Below are 16,434 nucleotides of genomic sequence, written 5' to 3' on the forward strand. Positions count from 1 at the left end.
CAAACGTGCTCCATTTTGAGTGTTTTGAGTGCCACACTTGAGTATTATGCTGAGGTCTGCCTGTTTTTGCTATCTATTTTGCATTTTTGTGGCTTTTTTTGTTTTGTTTTTGCGACTGTGTGGAACCCAGTTCAGCTACTGATTGATTGATTGTGTGACTGCAGTACATTGTTTATTGCTTTCATTTTATGGATCAATGGTCTCGTTAGATAGTAAAATTAATGTTAAATTGCTGTTTTAGGGGTTGTTTTTAAAAGTCTGGAACGGATTAATCTGTTTTACATTATTTTCTATGGGAAAGCATGCCTTGGTTTTGGAACGGACTTCCGGAATGGATTAAGTTTGAGAACCAAGGTACCACTGTACTATCTGGATCAGAGTGATTGTTTCACACCATCAAAACTGGTGTCATGCCAATTTCCATTCATTGCCTCTTCATACCCAACCCTTTTCCCTTTTCTTTTAATCTGAATATACACATACATTGTAAGGAAGATTTCTGCAAGTTAGGGGAGCTAATCAATAGTTAAGAACAGCAAGGCTTCTTCTGTTTCCCAGGATCTTCTCCTATTCAGCCAATTGCCAGAAATCCTAATTTTTGCAAATATTTTTTTGAAATTTTTTTTATAAGTACTGCATGACCCATTGTCGATTACTTCTGGATAAATGTGGATGCGATCATAATTAATACTGTTCTATCTTCAGATGTGCCTGCCTTTGAGAAATTAATAAAGTAATTTATCATGAGCAGATATTGTGTCCTACACGCAAATTTCAACTTTATCCCAAAAGGACTGCGAGTTGCTCATATGACGTTGCTTCTTTTTTTTTTGCACCTTGAAGTCTGATATATTTCTGACACACTAAGACTGGAGATAAGTACACTGCTTTCTTTTCACATACACTTCCACCTCTTCGTTCTGATATTGAATATTGAAGCTATTCTATGGAATCAGGTGATCAGCTGTAAGAATATACAGTATTTGTCTGAAACAAAAGAACTGTTGCGGTCAGTTTAAGAAAACCAGCAGCTGCTGTTACAACATGGTTACAAAATGACTACAACATGGGGGAGAGCATTTTTAGCAATGTGTAGTAACAATTGCAGAGAGGGGTAAGAACACTTTTGGGATCTGCATCCACACCAAACTTTAAAGCATGGGTAGGCAAACTAAGGCCTGGGGGCTGGATCCGGCCCAATCTCCTGCTCAGTCTGGCCCGCGGATGGTCCAGGAATCAGCGTGTTTTTACATGAGTAGAATGTGTCCTTTTATCTAAAATGCATCTCTGGGTTATTTGTGGGGCCTGCCTGGTGTTTTTACATGAGTAGAACGTGTGCTTTTATCTAAAATCTATCTCTGGGTTATTTGTGGGGCATAGGAATCCGTTCATTATTTTTCTTCAAAATATAGTCCGGCCCCCCACAAGGTCTGAGGGACAGTGGACTGGCCCCCTGCTGAAAAAGTGTGCTGACCCCTGCTTTAAAGCACGGCCCCAAAAAATAATTATAGGAACCATAGTTCATTCCCAATAGATCTAAAAATCCCAGCACTCTTATTCCCAGCACACTACCATTACCAATTTTTTTGGGTGTGTGTGTGTGTGTAATGTTTTTCCAGTGTGTTCTAAAGGTGTGGTGTTGTGCTGCTGGTAAACCAATAGTCCAGTGATACTGTAGATGGGGCACTACTAGATCTTATTATTGTTTCATAAAACTTGTATACTGCTTGATTGTAACAGAAAAATCCCTCGAGCGGTTTGCAAAGAAGAATATCATGATGTCAGCGAGCCTTATATGGTGTACTTGCCAAAGAACCAGCCCAGAACACTTGGGGAATTCCCCCACCGTGGTTTCCAACACAACATACTTTGGGGCTGAAATAATGACTTGCCTTAGGAAACCGATTACTTAATATATTTTAGAAGCCCTGCCCGACAAGTGACCCCAGTAATAAGGAGTCACTTTCCATTCCCTGCTGGCTCGGAATAAGTGCTTTGCTTGGAAAGCAGGCATTTCTAGCTAGTCAGCAATAAAAAGCGCCTTCGGAAAACGTTATTTCACTCCTTCCTTCCACCTCCAGCTAGACGCGCGCTCTCAAAACTCCCGCGCAACACCCAGTAGCGCCCCGTCCTCCTCCCGCCCAAACTCAGCGACCGGCAAAGGGGCGGAGCCTGATCTGGACGGCTGACAATAGCAGCAGCGAGGAAGCGACAGGCAACCGTCTTATTTCCCCCCCCCCACCTTCGCCCCGCCTTCCTCCCAATCCTGCTTGTGACGTTGGTTCCTCTGCCCGCCCGCTTAAGAATCAAGCTCGACTCGTCCCTTTTGCACGCTTTCGAGGGCAGCTTCAGCTTGGCCTCCAGAGCAGGCGCGGGCGCCTTAAACACAAAAACAAAACACGCACAGCGCGCGTTGCGTTCCAAAAGCAGGTGTTTTTATCAGCCCGACCGCAGCGGCGGAGGCGGGGCGAAAAGAAATAGACCCTTTTTCCCTTTTCCAAGATGGCCGCTCTGCGCCCGTTTCCCCCCCACCCCAGTAGGACGGTCTCTAGTACACACCGCCCTTTCCCAAGATGGCCGCGCTGCGTGCGTTGCCAGCGCTCGCACGTCGTTCCTGAATTTGAGGGACTGGGAGGAAGTTGGGGGCGGGGAGGGGGGCAGACGAGGCGGCGACGAGCCCCGTCCACCTCCTCCTCCTCCTCCTCGCGGCAGTGCGGCTTCCAGCGGGGCGGGGAAGGTGCGCGTTCAAAACCGAGGCGCAGAGAAAGAGGTGTGTTCGTGGCGTCTGTAGGAGGAACGAGCCTGGCTGAGGGGAAACTCGGAGGGGGAGAGAGGCAGGGGGAGGTCGTGTGGGAAACTGGTAAAAGTAGTAGCCGAAGGCGGCCTGTGGAACTCAAGGCGGGGCGGGGGGGGGGAGAAGGGGGCAGCGGCTCAGGAAAGCAAAACAAGGGGAGTTGGGTCAGTCAGCTCGTCAGAATTCGGCCCAGTGAACCTGTTAAGGTCCACGTCCAGAGTGAGTGAGAGAGATTTGCCAGATTATAAATACCTTCCCCTCGCCACCGCCTGTCCTGATCATTAATCCTGAATACCCTAACCCAGTTTACCTGGGAGCAAGACCCATTGAATTCAATAGGAGTAAAATATGGGGGGGGGGGGGAAGGGGGCGGTGCCAGGAACTCTTTGCATGTTTAGAGGCGTGGATTTTAACAATTTCGCAGGCCTGGTTTTGAAAATAGATTTTGGGCCAGGGTGAGGCATCCTTGGTGATCACGTTTTAATTTAAATCCCAAAACAGCATGCGGCCTTTGCTACAGTTGCTTGGGGGAGTTTTCCTAATGGGCCACCATAACTACCTGAATTTCTCCCTCCTACCTATGTTTTAAAGGCGAACATAATCAGGGATCATTTGTGTGTGTGTGTGTGTCTATACATACACACACACACATACCCACACAAATTATATACATATATACACATACGATCTATCTACACACACACATTTATACATATACACATATACACACACGTAACTCTGAATATATATATATATGTGTGTGTGTGTGTGTGTACATACCACTATATATGTGTGTATATATGGCCTTACACACTTCTGGTAAATTTTAAATGATTTGGCGTGTTTCACAGTTTATTTTGTGTAAATGTGATGCAGCAAGGGGAGGAAAGTTGTGTAAGGAAGGATTCTGGTTGTGGTGAAGTATGCACTACATAGGCACCCCCACCCCCATATCTCATACATTTTATGTGCTCTAGACCCAAATCTGGTTACTTAAGCATGAGGGCAACTTTTGATTTTTCTGGTCTTGGTACTGATTCAAAAGGAAGAGCGTATTTTGGATTAGCTGCTGTCAAGTATGAAACATTAGTTAAGGGACCTTAAAAGTGTGTGTCGTTACTGGCTGAAACAAGTCACTGATTTTTATGGGGGTGTTTAGTGGTGGAGGAACCAGGAATAGTCATCCTGTTTGGGCTTTCTGCCTTGGTTAGTGAGAAAAAAACATTGCCCTATTCTTCCCAGTGAACTGCCTAGGCCCAAAGCAACCCCACCATTTTGCTTCTTTGTCACCCTGTGTGATTTTAAGATAGCATCTTATTAATTTTCAGTCTATAACTATAGTATCTGTCATGTGTTTGAGAACAAGTACAGGCATTTGGTGTCCACTCTGGAATTAGACATGTTATAATAGCTTAAATATATCATTTTCTTCTGCTTCTGGCATTGTTCCTTTGGGTTAGTAATTTACCCACTTCAAAGCTTACATGTTTTTTCAGTAATTGCCCAGATGTATTTTTGCTGAAATTGTGGCTTGTCAGTGATTTAAATACTCAAATAATGTTTTCTTCAGCATCCCAAACTATTTCTGACCTCACAAGGAATGTTCCCTGATGATGAAGTAAATGTTGAAAGTGTTGCAACTTGAAGATAAAAATGTGTTAAAACTATCCGCTGCTCCTCAGCTGTATAGTTGCTTTAGTTTACAGCCTCCATGGCTACATTTTGTAAATACATTTTCGGGATAAGCTATATATGGTTAGGAAGCCCTCGGTTTAGGGTAGCAGCCTTGATGATGATCCATTGATTCCTGAGTCCAGTAACAAGTGTGCAATCATAAATACCATATAAGGTTTAGTGTGTCATAATTCATGCAATGCAATTCTATACATGTTTGTTAAGAAAGAAGCAAGCTCTGTTGGGTTCAGTAGGACTTAGTAAGAAGTGAGATTATATAGGACTGTAGCCTATCAGGAAGGAAAAATCTCTTCTTTTGTTTGTTTGTTATTTAATTAATTTTATTTATATTCTGCCCTTTCCCCAAACCGGGACTCAAGACAGCTTACAAAAATTCAAACAACATGGATAAAATAAAAAAGCTAAAGATATATAAATGACAATGCTTAAGAAGTAGTTAAAGTATTATAGAATTAAAACTATATACTGCAAAAGCAAATCTATGGACATACAGATAGTAAAAACAGCATAGCCCTTTTAAAATGTGTTTTGGGGGGTTATTGGGTTGTTTTTATTTTTTTTATGTATTTTGTGATTTTTTATTTTGATTTTATTCTGTGAACCGTCCTGAGACCTCTGGGTATAGGGCGGTATATAAATTCAACGAACGAATGAATTCTCTTTCCTTAAAAACAGCCAGTTCCCCCAATCCTGTCAGAATTAAGCAGCCTTCATCTGCCAGTGGAAGGACAGCAAAGAGGGAGCCCGTATAGCTTCTTTAAGAAGGAAGTTCCAAAGTTGGGAACAGCTACCAAGAAGGCCTTTTTCTCCCATCTTCCCAGCAAATGTGCCTGTGAAGGTGGTGGGAGAAGGGCCTCTACTGAACATCTCAGAGCTTGGGCAGGTCCTTCAGATAGCCTGGGCCTAAGCTGTATTTTTTTTTTACATAGGAAAGAACTCTTTTTGTTAGATGGATTACGATGATTTAGTTTAAGTTTATATTTCTGAGTAGTACAAGTAATTATTATAAAATACCTGTTTTCATTTTTGGGGGGTAAAGGTTAATGTTTGTGTAACATTAACCCCACTCCTCATGTCTAAGAAAATAATTACTAGCCTTGAAGCATCCATGATTGATATTGTGTTCTTTTCTAGCATATGAATAAGTTTTGGTAGCTTTATCGGAATAAATCTGCATAGACTTGTTTTTAAAATTACCTTAACTTATAAAAGTTAAAAATGTTAATTTCTTGGACACCATCTAGGAAGATTTTCTTTCTTTTCATTCCTGCTGGCAATAAGACCACTGGTTTCTATTGTGGAAACACAAATAATTGCTCTGATCCTATTAGTTAGTGACTGACTGACAGCTCTATTCTATGCATGTCTACTCAGAGGTAAGCCCCATTTATTTGGCTTACTCTCAGGTAAGTGTGTTTATGATTACAGCCTTTTGAGTGGCATGTGTAGGCTATTATGATACGATGTGGTGCTTTCTGTCCAGCTTGCAGAGAAACCCCCATGTCAGAAACCCTGTTCCACAATTTGCATTGACAGGTATTCTAGATTCTCTTGGCCATTATGCCAAGAAATTGAAGTACCATTAAAAATACTTTGAGGCAAGTGAATTAATTTGAGTTGTCTTACACCATATTTGCATTAATGGAAGTCTTGAATTTCAATAACATTTCTCTGATACTTGCACAAAGTTCATAATAAAATTAATATTGAAATTCTTGCAAAATATTATTCATTTCTTAGACATCTCATTGTAGATCTGCAGTTACTAATCCTAGTCACCTAACTGATTGGTAACGTGCTTTTAATTTTAAGATTTGCTTATAATTTATGGAGTAGAATTGTATAGTACTTCTCTGGCTATGTGGTATTGTAGGGTGTGGGTTTTCTAATGACTTCAGATTTGCAAAACAGAATATACAATCTGAAGCATAACGTGAAACACATGTATGTTAAGTTAGAATGTGATGGAAAATATGGAAACTATAGGCCGTTTATGTTTTGTCATGTAATTGTGTGGGTGACTAGAATGCTGTTTGAAATATCTTTATACTTCTTGGATTACACTGCTGGTGTATTTTTAATTAAACACAAATGCTTTAATTCTAGCTGTGAATTCCATTACAAGATTGGTTATAAGTTACCAAAACGACCTGTCTTCACAAATATAGAAATGGGTGGAATCATTTCCAGATGGCGGGTAAGTAAATCTTCTCACCTAGAGGTGCACATTTTTGTAATGCAAGAACACTGTCTCAAATGCTGCTTGTAAGTAATTTGCTGTGATGCAGAGCAGAGTACAGAACTTGTTTGGCGTGCCTAGGTCAAGAAATTTGTCTTAGTTTCATTGCACATATGGTACTTTATCAGTGTACTGGCTCTGTCTTAAGGTACTCCTATTTCTGTTTGAATGGTGTGCCTTCAAAACAAAACATGAGACCGAAATTTTGACATTGCAGAATGACTTCTCACAGGTCTCAAAATGTGCCCAAAGTAGCTGTCTTTTCCCCGAACGGTGGCAAGAATGCAAGATAAAGTTACCTGTACTTGGGCTGCAATTGCAAAACATAATCTGCTGTGCTGGGAAAGGATAGGGTAGAACAGGCTAGACTTCTCCCTCCACCCAGCCCAAAATAGCTCCATCAGCCTCCAGCCATGGAGTGATGCTGTTGTCACTCCTCTGATGCAGAGTTCCCGGTTGTGCCTGCCAGTTGGGTTCCCACTGACAGTAGCCCATGGAAAGTACCAAAGCGAGGTGTTCCAGGGGAGAGGGTGGGGCTGAGCTGGTTTGGGATCTGCTGGACCCTGGGTGTCCCCATTGTCACCACCCAATAGCATCAGGCCTGATTGTTATGCCAGCTTCGAGCGGGCCTAGTGTGGAGCAGGGGTTTATTCCCCCCCCCCCTCCAACTTCCATCCTGGCCAGCTTAGTGGCACTGCTGCTATACTCCTGTCATACCACTGCCTGAAAAGAGATAGGATTGCACTCTTTGTAAGTTAAAGTCAGTGGGCTTAAGTATATTTTTTATTTTGTTGGGATTGTATTTAGTTCTATTTGGAGGAGATGCCTTGGGCAGAAGATCTGGAAGAGTATGCCATCAACAGTCAAGCACTAATTATGTAGCTGTTCATTGTCTATAAAAAAAAGTATTTGTTGGCATGAAATCTGCTGAGTGTTCGTATGCCAGTTTTGTGACCTCTGAAAAATAGCCTGTGGAGCAGCACGGCCTTTCTGTTAATGAGAAGCCCACCTTTATTTGTTTTGGATCACATTTAACTGTTTTTGGACCATGAACAAAAAATAGTACTTGCTTAGTATTCAGAATATATATTATCAGTCAGCTTTATAAAAACACTGTAAAGTAGGCCATTATCATCACCCTTGTGTTACAGATCAGAGAGAGGGAAGGGGAGCTCTGGTTGCGAGGATAGTAGCTCGGATTAGAGTTGTTAAATCCCAATCCTGCTAAAATTAGTCAAGGTGATGGCCTGTTGAGAGCACCTGAATGAATTCCCTTGGTGTTCACTTGAATTGTCAATAAGATTGCACTGAACCGGCATAGGTAAACCCTTAAATATCATTGGAAAGTAGCCTATTTCTCAGTTCAAGAAAGGAAAGGCTTGCCTCCATCATGAGCTGAGCATGTTCCAGCATATTGGCCCCACTACCTCTGCTTTGGTCATCAGTGCATACTTCAATAGAAGGTGGAGATCCACGCTGGTTGGCAGTGGCTCTCTAGGATTTTAGACAGGGGACATTGCCAGTCCTACCTGGAAATGCCAGGGATTGAACCTGGGACCTTTTGCATGCAAAGCAGATGCTCTGTCACTGAGCTACGGCCCATAGCATGTGGCTATGTTATGGCTGTTCCTTGTGCCACACACTTTGAGAGCCTCTCTGGGCTATAAGCATTCTTTATAAACAAATAAGTAAGTTTTCTTTGGCACTGAGATTGAAAATGTAATCAAGTGAAAGCTATGTCTACCTTGGTTAAGATACTTGTGGCTTACAGATGCTGCCTTGAGCACTGAAATATATAAATAATATATGACAATTCTTCCTATGCTTGGACATAAGGCAACAGCCTTCTTCTTAGTCATATAGAGAACATAGTGCTGTTGGTTTGCAGGTGTATTTTGTATATGTGGCGTATGTTTACCTAAGTGAGCAAATTTCATACTTTACTTACTCTAGAAAAGACTCATTGACTTAAATAAGGAATGAGGCTCCTTCATGCATGAAGGAAAAAGTATTTTTACTAAGGTACCAAGAAGATGTTAACACTGTTGTATGTGAGAATTTGTACATAGATTGATATGTGTGCATATTTGCCATATTTGCTTCCCTCCTCTTCCCTGAAGGAGCTCAGCTCTATAGACTCATAACTATACACATAGTTGGTTCTTGTTCTGAACACTGCAGATAATACTGACATACTGTAGGGCATCTGGGAAACTTCAGTTGCTGAGCTGAGATTTGAACCCAAGTCTACCTAGCCCAGGAGGGACGCGGGTGGCGCTGTGGTTTAAACCACAGAGCCTAGGGCTTGCCGATCAGAAGGTCGGCAGTTCGAATCCCCACAACGGGGTGAGCTCCCATTGCTCAGTCCCTGCTCCTGCCAACCTAGCAGCTTGAAAGCGCGTCAAAGTGCAAGTAGATAAATAGGTACTGCTCCGGCAGGAAGGTAAACGGCATTTCCGTGTGCTGCTCTGGTTCGCCAGAAGCAGCTTAGTCATGCTGGCCACATGACCCGGAAGCTGTATGCCGGTTCCCTTGGCCAATAAAGCAAGATGAGCGCCATGACCCCAGAGTCATTCATGACTGGACCTAACAGTCAGGGGTACCTCTACCTTTACTCCCTAGCCCAGAGCGCTGCCACTCTATAGCACTGGCTATCACGTTGGAGAAAGAATCTTCAATTACTGCAGTCATTGTGTTTTTGCCCTGTTGATTACACAAGAAATTTATCTTACCAAAAATTACCCTCAGCACTGTTTATTGTAGGAATGTCAAGAAACTTACCACTGAACAATCATGCTGCCAATGTCCCTTCCTCATTTGTTAGCGTGTTAAGGCATAGGATCCAATCACTTTCGTATGCTTGTGTGCAAGATCATGATGCAGTTTAGCAGAACTTTAAACATTTTCCGAACACTACAAGTTACCTGTTCCTCAATCTAGTTTATCTCCTTTTAACTATCACTGAGAGAGAAGGGGAGACTAGAGTGCATGTGTGTACACAGGTATGCATACCTATAGTTGCCTAGGGTCCATGTTTCTGCATAGATGTCCCTGCCCATGAGATATTTGCTGTAGAAGCAGGTGAAACCGTTTCCCCTGATTTCCCCCTGTAGATCCCTGTTCCCCTGAAAAGCTGCTTCAGAGGGTCAGAGGAGCGGCCAAGGGGAAGGAGGAACTGGTGCAAGTTACGCCTCCAGCCCATTCCTCCTGGAGTGTCCATAGTATCTTAGCTCTTTCTGCCAATGCAAATCTGTCTCCAACCATAGTCTCGTGTTCTCTATTTTTTGCTTTTTTGTAGATTAAGATCAGGCAGGTACATTCTATCTTCAAATAGTCCATTGTGTTCTTCTCAAGTTTATTTTCACCTTCCTGTATTGAGCCAAAAACCACATTATTATTTTTTTTTGAAAGACCTAAGGACATTCAAACAATTTCAAGGAAGGTTCACCAGGTTCCTCCTTTCAGTTGCTTATTTGCAGCATGGTGGTGTGTTTGCTGAATTTGAATAAGCAGGGATGAGAGAACAAACTTTGAAAAATATATGTGCCATGGTTTTATTATATAAAGGCTACTTTCAAATATGAGAATCAATTAAAAATTTCCCTGTGCTTATTTATTTTCTTTCCCCCTTTCTTCATCTGTTCATACATTTTCAGTTTCACAACTTTCTTCACTTCCTGGTGAACTTTCACATATTCTTAAATGATCTACTGCGTTTGTGCCCCACATCTTTGATCCATAAGACCAATGCTGTTCTATGTGTGTATGGTATAGAATGTGCTACTCTTGAAATTCCTCCACTACTCTGTAAATGTTGATGATGGTCTTCATATTGCGCTTCTTTCCTCATATAATCTGAGGGAGCGATATTTGATTATTGGAAAAATTGTGGGGCTTTTGTTTTAAATTTTTCTCTAAGTATGTTGTTGTTTGTCACTTGTAGCATATATTATGTTGGCATGATGTGACTGAGGAACTTAGGATGGTAATATTCAAAATGAGGTTTGAAGATATGTAGTGCAGTACTCTATGTAGTGCTAATCATTACATTTTCCTACATATCTTATATTAAGTTGTTGGCTATATGTTTATTATTACTTAGATATTGAGGGCAAATTTTCACAGCTTTTTTTCTTTCCCTTGTAAGCAGACAAAGTCTTCCACAATAGAAGTATTGGAAAAAATAGATAAGGTATGTTTGATTTCTTATTGCTTGCCTTAATGTTAAGAATCTTAGATTTAGCTCTTATTTCAAGTGTCAGCAGTTGCCTTTTATGGTTGGAATTGGACACTGTCGATACATTAAGGCTGGTTCTATGAAGGAATGGCAAATAGATCACAAATTTTAATATACTTGATATCAGCTGTACCTTCTCAGATAATCGGTTGTTAGGGGTCTAAAAATCTGTTCAGAAAGACCTGTTTTGGTTGTTGCATTAAACATGCAGTTCATTTTAAACTATGGTTTAATGTGAATGAGCAACAAACTGAGACATGCTGCTGCTTAAGCCATTGTTTAAAAATTAGCTATTGCCTAAAGTGACGTGCAAACTGGGCCGATGTTTACAGCATACATTATGTGGGTGCATATCATTGTAGACACTGACCATGATTCAAATAAGGGGAAAAGAGTGTGCAGGGAAACAGCAAACCAACTGCTGTTTTGGATGCTGTCCCTGCCACCCTTGTTCCAAATGCCAACAATTTAAGACAGGCATAGGCAAACTAGCTAACAGGACCAGTGGTCAGGGATGATGGGAGTTGTAGTCCCAAAACATCTTGAGGGCCAAGTTTGCCTATGTCTGATTTAAGACCATGCCTGCCCACCCACATAGTAATTGTTAGCACAGTCAGTGCTTAGAAGAACAGTCAACTTTCCTTTTAATTTACAAATGCTTACATGATCGTTGGTTACTCCAAGTAACTGGCTATTCACAAGCCTTATATGACAGCCAATGATACTTCCTAGGACTGCAGTTCCATCAAAATCGATGGAAACGGCTTCAAAGTAAAAATGGTTAGGATCAGGATGTTACATGGGGGCAGGGAATATTGGCCATCTGATGTACTGAGTCCACAGCGATTCTGGAAAATAACCTCACATGAAAGCTAAAACTTCACACTTTCCTTGTTTCTATCATTGTCCCGGGCATATTGTGTTATCCAGGTCAGGGGATTTTTAAATTCAGCTTAATAGTACTTACTTTAGAAATAGGAAAAAATATAGTGAAAACCTTGGGTTGATAAGGCCAGCATAATTTCATTCATCTTCCTCCCAATCACAGGATTCCCTATGCTTCTCCCTGCTTCCCCATGCGCAGTGTGCAGAAGATTGCCCTTGTGCGAGGGCTGTGCATGTGTGTTGCTGCACACCACTCACAGATCACATCATGCCTTAGGTTAAATAAACCAAGGATGTTAAGTATATTCATTACAGTACCTGGCTTCATTCTTCTGTCTCAAGATAAAATGGCTGGAATGTACAATCTTGGCACATGAGGTTAAATGCTCAAAAGATTTGTTTTTAATTTACAGGATATCCAGGCACTAGAAGAGTTTAGAGAGAAAAACCAGAGGCAGCAGAAGCTATGGGTTGGAAGGTTTATCCTCTATTCATCTGTTCTCTACCTTATTAGCTGTCTAATTATCTACTTGTGGTATCTGCCTGATGAGTGGACAGCAAGGTTCGTCATGACTCTTCCACTGTTTGCATTTCCGCTGATGTAAGTAAAACATGACTTCTTTGCAAGCTCCTTTTTTCTAGTGGTGATGCTTAGTGAGTTGTAGTACAGGGTGTATATATTTCACAGTTCTAGGGTTGTCATAATTTACAGGCGGTTTTTGAAAAGGTTAATGTAGCAGAATATCTCTACGTAAGAAGAGACCTGTGGATCAGACCAAAGCCTTGCTAGCACAGCATCTTGTCTTCCATGTTGTCTCACCAGATGCCTTTGGGAAGCCCACAAGCAGGACATGAGGGCAATAGCACTCTTCTGTTTGGGTACCCCAGAAACTGGTATGCAGAATTATGTTGCCATTTTCTAAGGTCCTCTATGAATTTGTCTAATCTTCTTTTAAAGCCATCAGAGTTGATGGCTGTCATTGAAATCTAAACTGGTGGGCATATTTCTGAAAGAGCAGATTTCTGAAGTGTAAGGTAATTATTTTGATTTCTGAATAGCTTTTAAGTTAACCCATTTTAAGCGGCAACATCATTGCGCATAAAAGTTAACTGAAACACATAATGAGGGCAGTTCGGAATATTGGACTGATGGACTTCGAGAAGATACAGCTGGTGTGGGCAGAAAATATAGGCACTGAGGCAACCCTTTAGAGAGTTTTGTCAATTTTGGCTTCCCCACCCTTCCCCCTTCAGACTTCCCTACTTAAATGAAATTAGGTTAAGAGTTGGATCCTGTTCTAGAGAGAAGGGGAAAAGTTACTCTGAGAAACTGGCCACTACAATTTACTTCCTCAATTACAATTTACTTCCTCAATGCACTCTATTGTTTAAAAATTAATAATTCACTATTCTAAGTTATTTGACAACTTTATTTTATATGAGCTATTTTCTTGTTTGTTAGATGCCAGACCCAGGTCATCTTTGTTTGAGGATGTGGCAAATGCAAATCTGTATTGCTATTTGAAAAGTCCAGCATCCATGAACAGCAAGTGATTAGTTAGCAAAATCTACTCAGACGGACCCAGTTGGATAATCTGATCATAGGGACACTCCTTTGGCTTTTTAATGCATAGGAATCTAATGCTTATGTAACACAATTGGTTGCTTTTTGAGTCTCTTGTTACCAGTGAAACTATTTAGTGGGAAATTTATATTTCGAGTGTATCCATATTTTTACTTACCCTGCCTGGTCCAAGCCAAATTTATTTACATTTAATATTAGAGGACCTTTGTAATGGTTGCCTCTGGGTATGAAATATTCTCCCCAAGGAAGCTAACCTGGTGCCCTCATAGTTGTCTTTTCCGCACCAGGTTAAGTTTTTTCTGTTCTCTTAGTAGGCCTTTTAAGAACTTGTTTTTAAGTCCCTATGCTATGCTTGGTAATTTAGTGTGCATTTGAAGATTGTTTTAGTTTTCTGCTGTATTTGGTGTATTGCTGTGCTGGTTTTGTATTTGTCTTTTATGCTGGTTGTCTCTTGTAGTACGGTTTTATTATTTTCAATTTTTGTATGTTTCCTTGAGAATTTATTGCAAAGCACCTTATGATGCAATAATTTTGCACACTTTTGTTAGCAATCTGTTTTGAGACAGACCTTTCAGAACTTATTGTTAATGGCGGCATATAGGGAGCAAGTGTCCCCTGAACACTTTCATGTTGATAATTAATGCGAAGGGTGTGTTGTCACTGTTCAAGACACTGGTGTCTGCTGTTTGCTGAGTCTTTTGCTGGATCTTTCAGTGCATTTCAGTGTTCAGGTATGTTTGGAGGTATGTGGCCCAGAACTTAAATTTCGACTTGTATGACTTGCAAAAAATGCAGTCCCACTCTTCGTCTGCCCCCAGAATAGTTTAGTTTTCCTCCTCGCAGGAAATGAATGATTGGTAAGGAGTTGCCAACTTGTCTTTGTTTGTGGTCAAGTCGTGGAGCTGCACCGTACATCTGGTGTGATCCCCAGCACTAGATCCCCAGCACTAGATGTTTTTCATCCTTAAGCAAGTAAATTAAGCCTGCCTTTTCCAGTTGGCAGTTGTTCCCTGTTCAGCAACAGTTGTTGCTGTTTTGGCTTACTCTCGAGGGTCTGATTGTGTTACTAGTGCTGGCAAAATGAGCTGGCTTCCAGGAATATGTAGTTTGCCTAACTAGATGCCTGCATTTCAATTCCTGTTTGAAAAGTTGAGAAAATAACAACATGGTTTTACTTCTTTAAATCTAAACCATTGTACAAATTCATTATGCAAGGATTTTCTTGAATAAATTTTTGAAAATAAACCTTCATTTTTGACTCTGCATACTAAAATAGTAATCGAAACATTAATACTTCTCTGATCTGCTGATCTCTTGGAAAAAAGAAGTGATTGCTAAAAACATTTATGCTTCTCAACTTACACCTAAATAGTCTTTTCCTTGATCATGCATCTTGTGCAAAAGGTGTTTTGCAATTCATAGAAGGAAATTGCTTGTAAAACACTTGATCTAGTGTGACTTTCAAAAACGCCTCATTGTATTGGTCAGCCTGTATTGTGTCGGGGCCAAGCCAAAGGACTGTTTTGGCATGACAAAGTATATTGAGGCTGCTGGTTTTTCCATGATAAAATGGCTGTCGTGGTCAAACTGATAATAGTGTAGGTATGGGCTGAGTTCTACTCATAATGAAGTTGTTTGCTGTACAATGAACAGAGCTTGCAATTCAGAACAATTCGAGCATAAGGCCTGCTGAGACCCTTTGCCTGTCTTTCACACAGTAGTTTTGTAGTACAGTGGTACCTCAGGTTACATATGCTTCAGGTTACATATGCTTCAGGTTACAGACTCTGCTAACCCAGAAATAGTGCTTCAGGTTAAGAACTTTGCTTCAGGATAAGAACAGAAATTGTGCTCCGGCGGCGTGGCGGCAGCAGGAGGCCCCATTAGCTAAAGTGGTGCTTCAGGTTAAGAACAGTTTCAGGTTAAGTACGGACCTCTGGAACGAATTAAGTACTTAACCCGACATACCACTGTACTTCAGTAAGGGGAGGGGGTAAAAGCCAGGAGTTCAAGTGCTTAGGTCTTTGTGTTGTCTAACAACTAGGGAGTTGCTTAAGCAGGATCATTCCCCCCCCCCCCCGCCCCGGACTTAGAAGGTTACAACTGCTGCTCTATTCAGCATTGATCAGGTCTCCTATGGAGTACTGTGTTCAGTGTTCAGAGTGGTTTTGACAATTGGGAAAGGAGATCTATGAATGCAGTAAAGAATTGATAAAATGTAAGAGAATAGGTTGTTTGATCCTGATGCTGGGTAAGCAGGACAGGTTAGGGTTTCTGCTGGTTTACCACCCACCTCACTGCCCAGCAGTTCTCCTCTCTAAGGATTCTCAGACTGCTGGTTTTGGGGGGACTTCAACATTCATGCCAATGCGGTTGGCTTTGGGATGGCTCAGGACTTTATGGCGGCCATGACAACCATGGGGATGTCTCAACATGTCATTGGCCTAATGCATGTGACAGGCCACACTCTGGACCTTGTTTTCACAACTGGGAAGGAATTAGGGTTTTCTGAAAGTGATCTGAAAGTCTAGACAGTATAAATGTCCAAGTTGGGGCATGGGCTTGTTTGGATCACTGCTATCATTCACATACTTACTTTGCACTCAAGGGATTCTGTTTTGCAATCTAAACGCTCTTTCTTTTAAACACTTTTAAAACAATCCATGTAAGGAACTCATTCTGCTAATATTAAATGAGGTTTCTGTGAAGCAAGCTGATTTGTCCCTAGTTGCTTTTTGAGACTAGCATTAATTGTGAAGTTTTAGATTAAGTTATGTTAAAGTCTGCTGAGGAAGTTAATTCCATCCATAGTGAAGAATAGCACATTCAGTTTCCTTTTGCCTAGATTTTAATAGTGGAAATTCTTTCTTTCCCCACAGAATTTGGTTCATAAGAACACTCCTCATTTTCTTCTTTTCTAAAAGAACAGAAAGAAACAGTAAGTGTATTTTTCCTTATCCACCTCCCACCCCCAAATTGTGTTAGCCTAAGCCATGGGA

The 16,434-nt window shown here is 41.2% G+C and overlaps 1 protein-coding gene across 4 annotated transcripts in view; it reads left to right on the forward strand.

Moving 5' to 3' along the window:
- The first annotated feature begins 2,562 nt into the window (after positions 1–2,562).
- LNPK (lunapark, ER junction formation factor) overlaps positions 2,563–16,434 on the forward strand; it is a 46,905-nt gene continuing 33,033 nt past the window's right edge. Inside the window, exons 1-6 of one of the 4 annotated variants that reach the window (XM_080971962.1) lie at positions 2,563–2,770; positions 4,365–4,439; positions 6,594–6,686; positions 10,876–10,920; positions 12,264–12,451; positions 16,315–16,373. In XM_080971962.1, coding sequence (XP_080828088.1) covers positions 6,660–6,686; positions 10,876–10,920; positions 12,264–12,451; positions 16,315–16,373 — 319 coding nt within the window. In that variant the 5' untranslated portion in view covers positions 2,563–2,770; positions 4,365–4,439; positions 6,594–6,659. The remainder of the gene's footprint in view (positions 2,771–4,364; positions 4,440–6,593; positions 6,687–10,875; positions 10,921–12,263; positions 12,452–16,314; positions 16,374–16,434) is intronic. The other 3 variants (XM_080971964.1, XM_080971963.1, XM_080971961.1) reach the window with 3 other exon arrangements.

This window comes from Podarcis pityusensis, assembly GCF_964106645.2.
Source record: "Podarcis pityusensis genome assembly, chromosome: 1".
NCBI lineage: Eukaryota > Metazoa > Chordata > Lepidosauria > Squamata > Lacertidae > Podarcis > Podarcis pityusensis.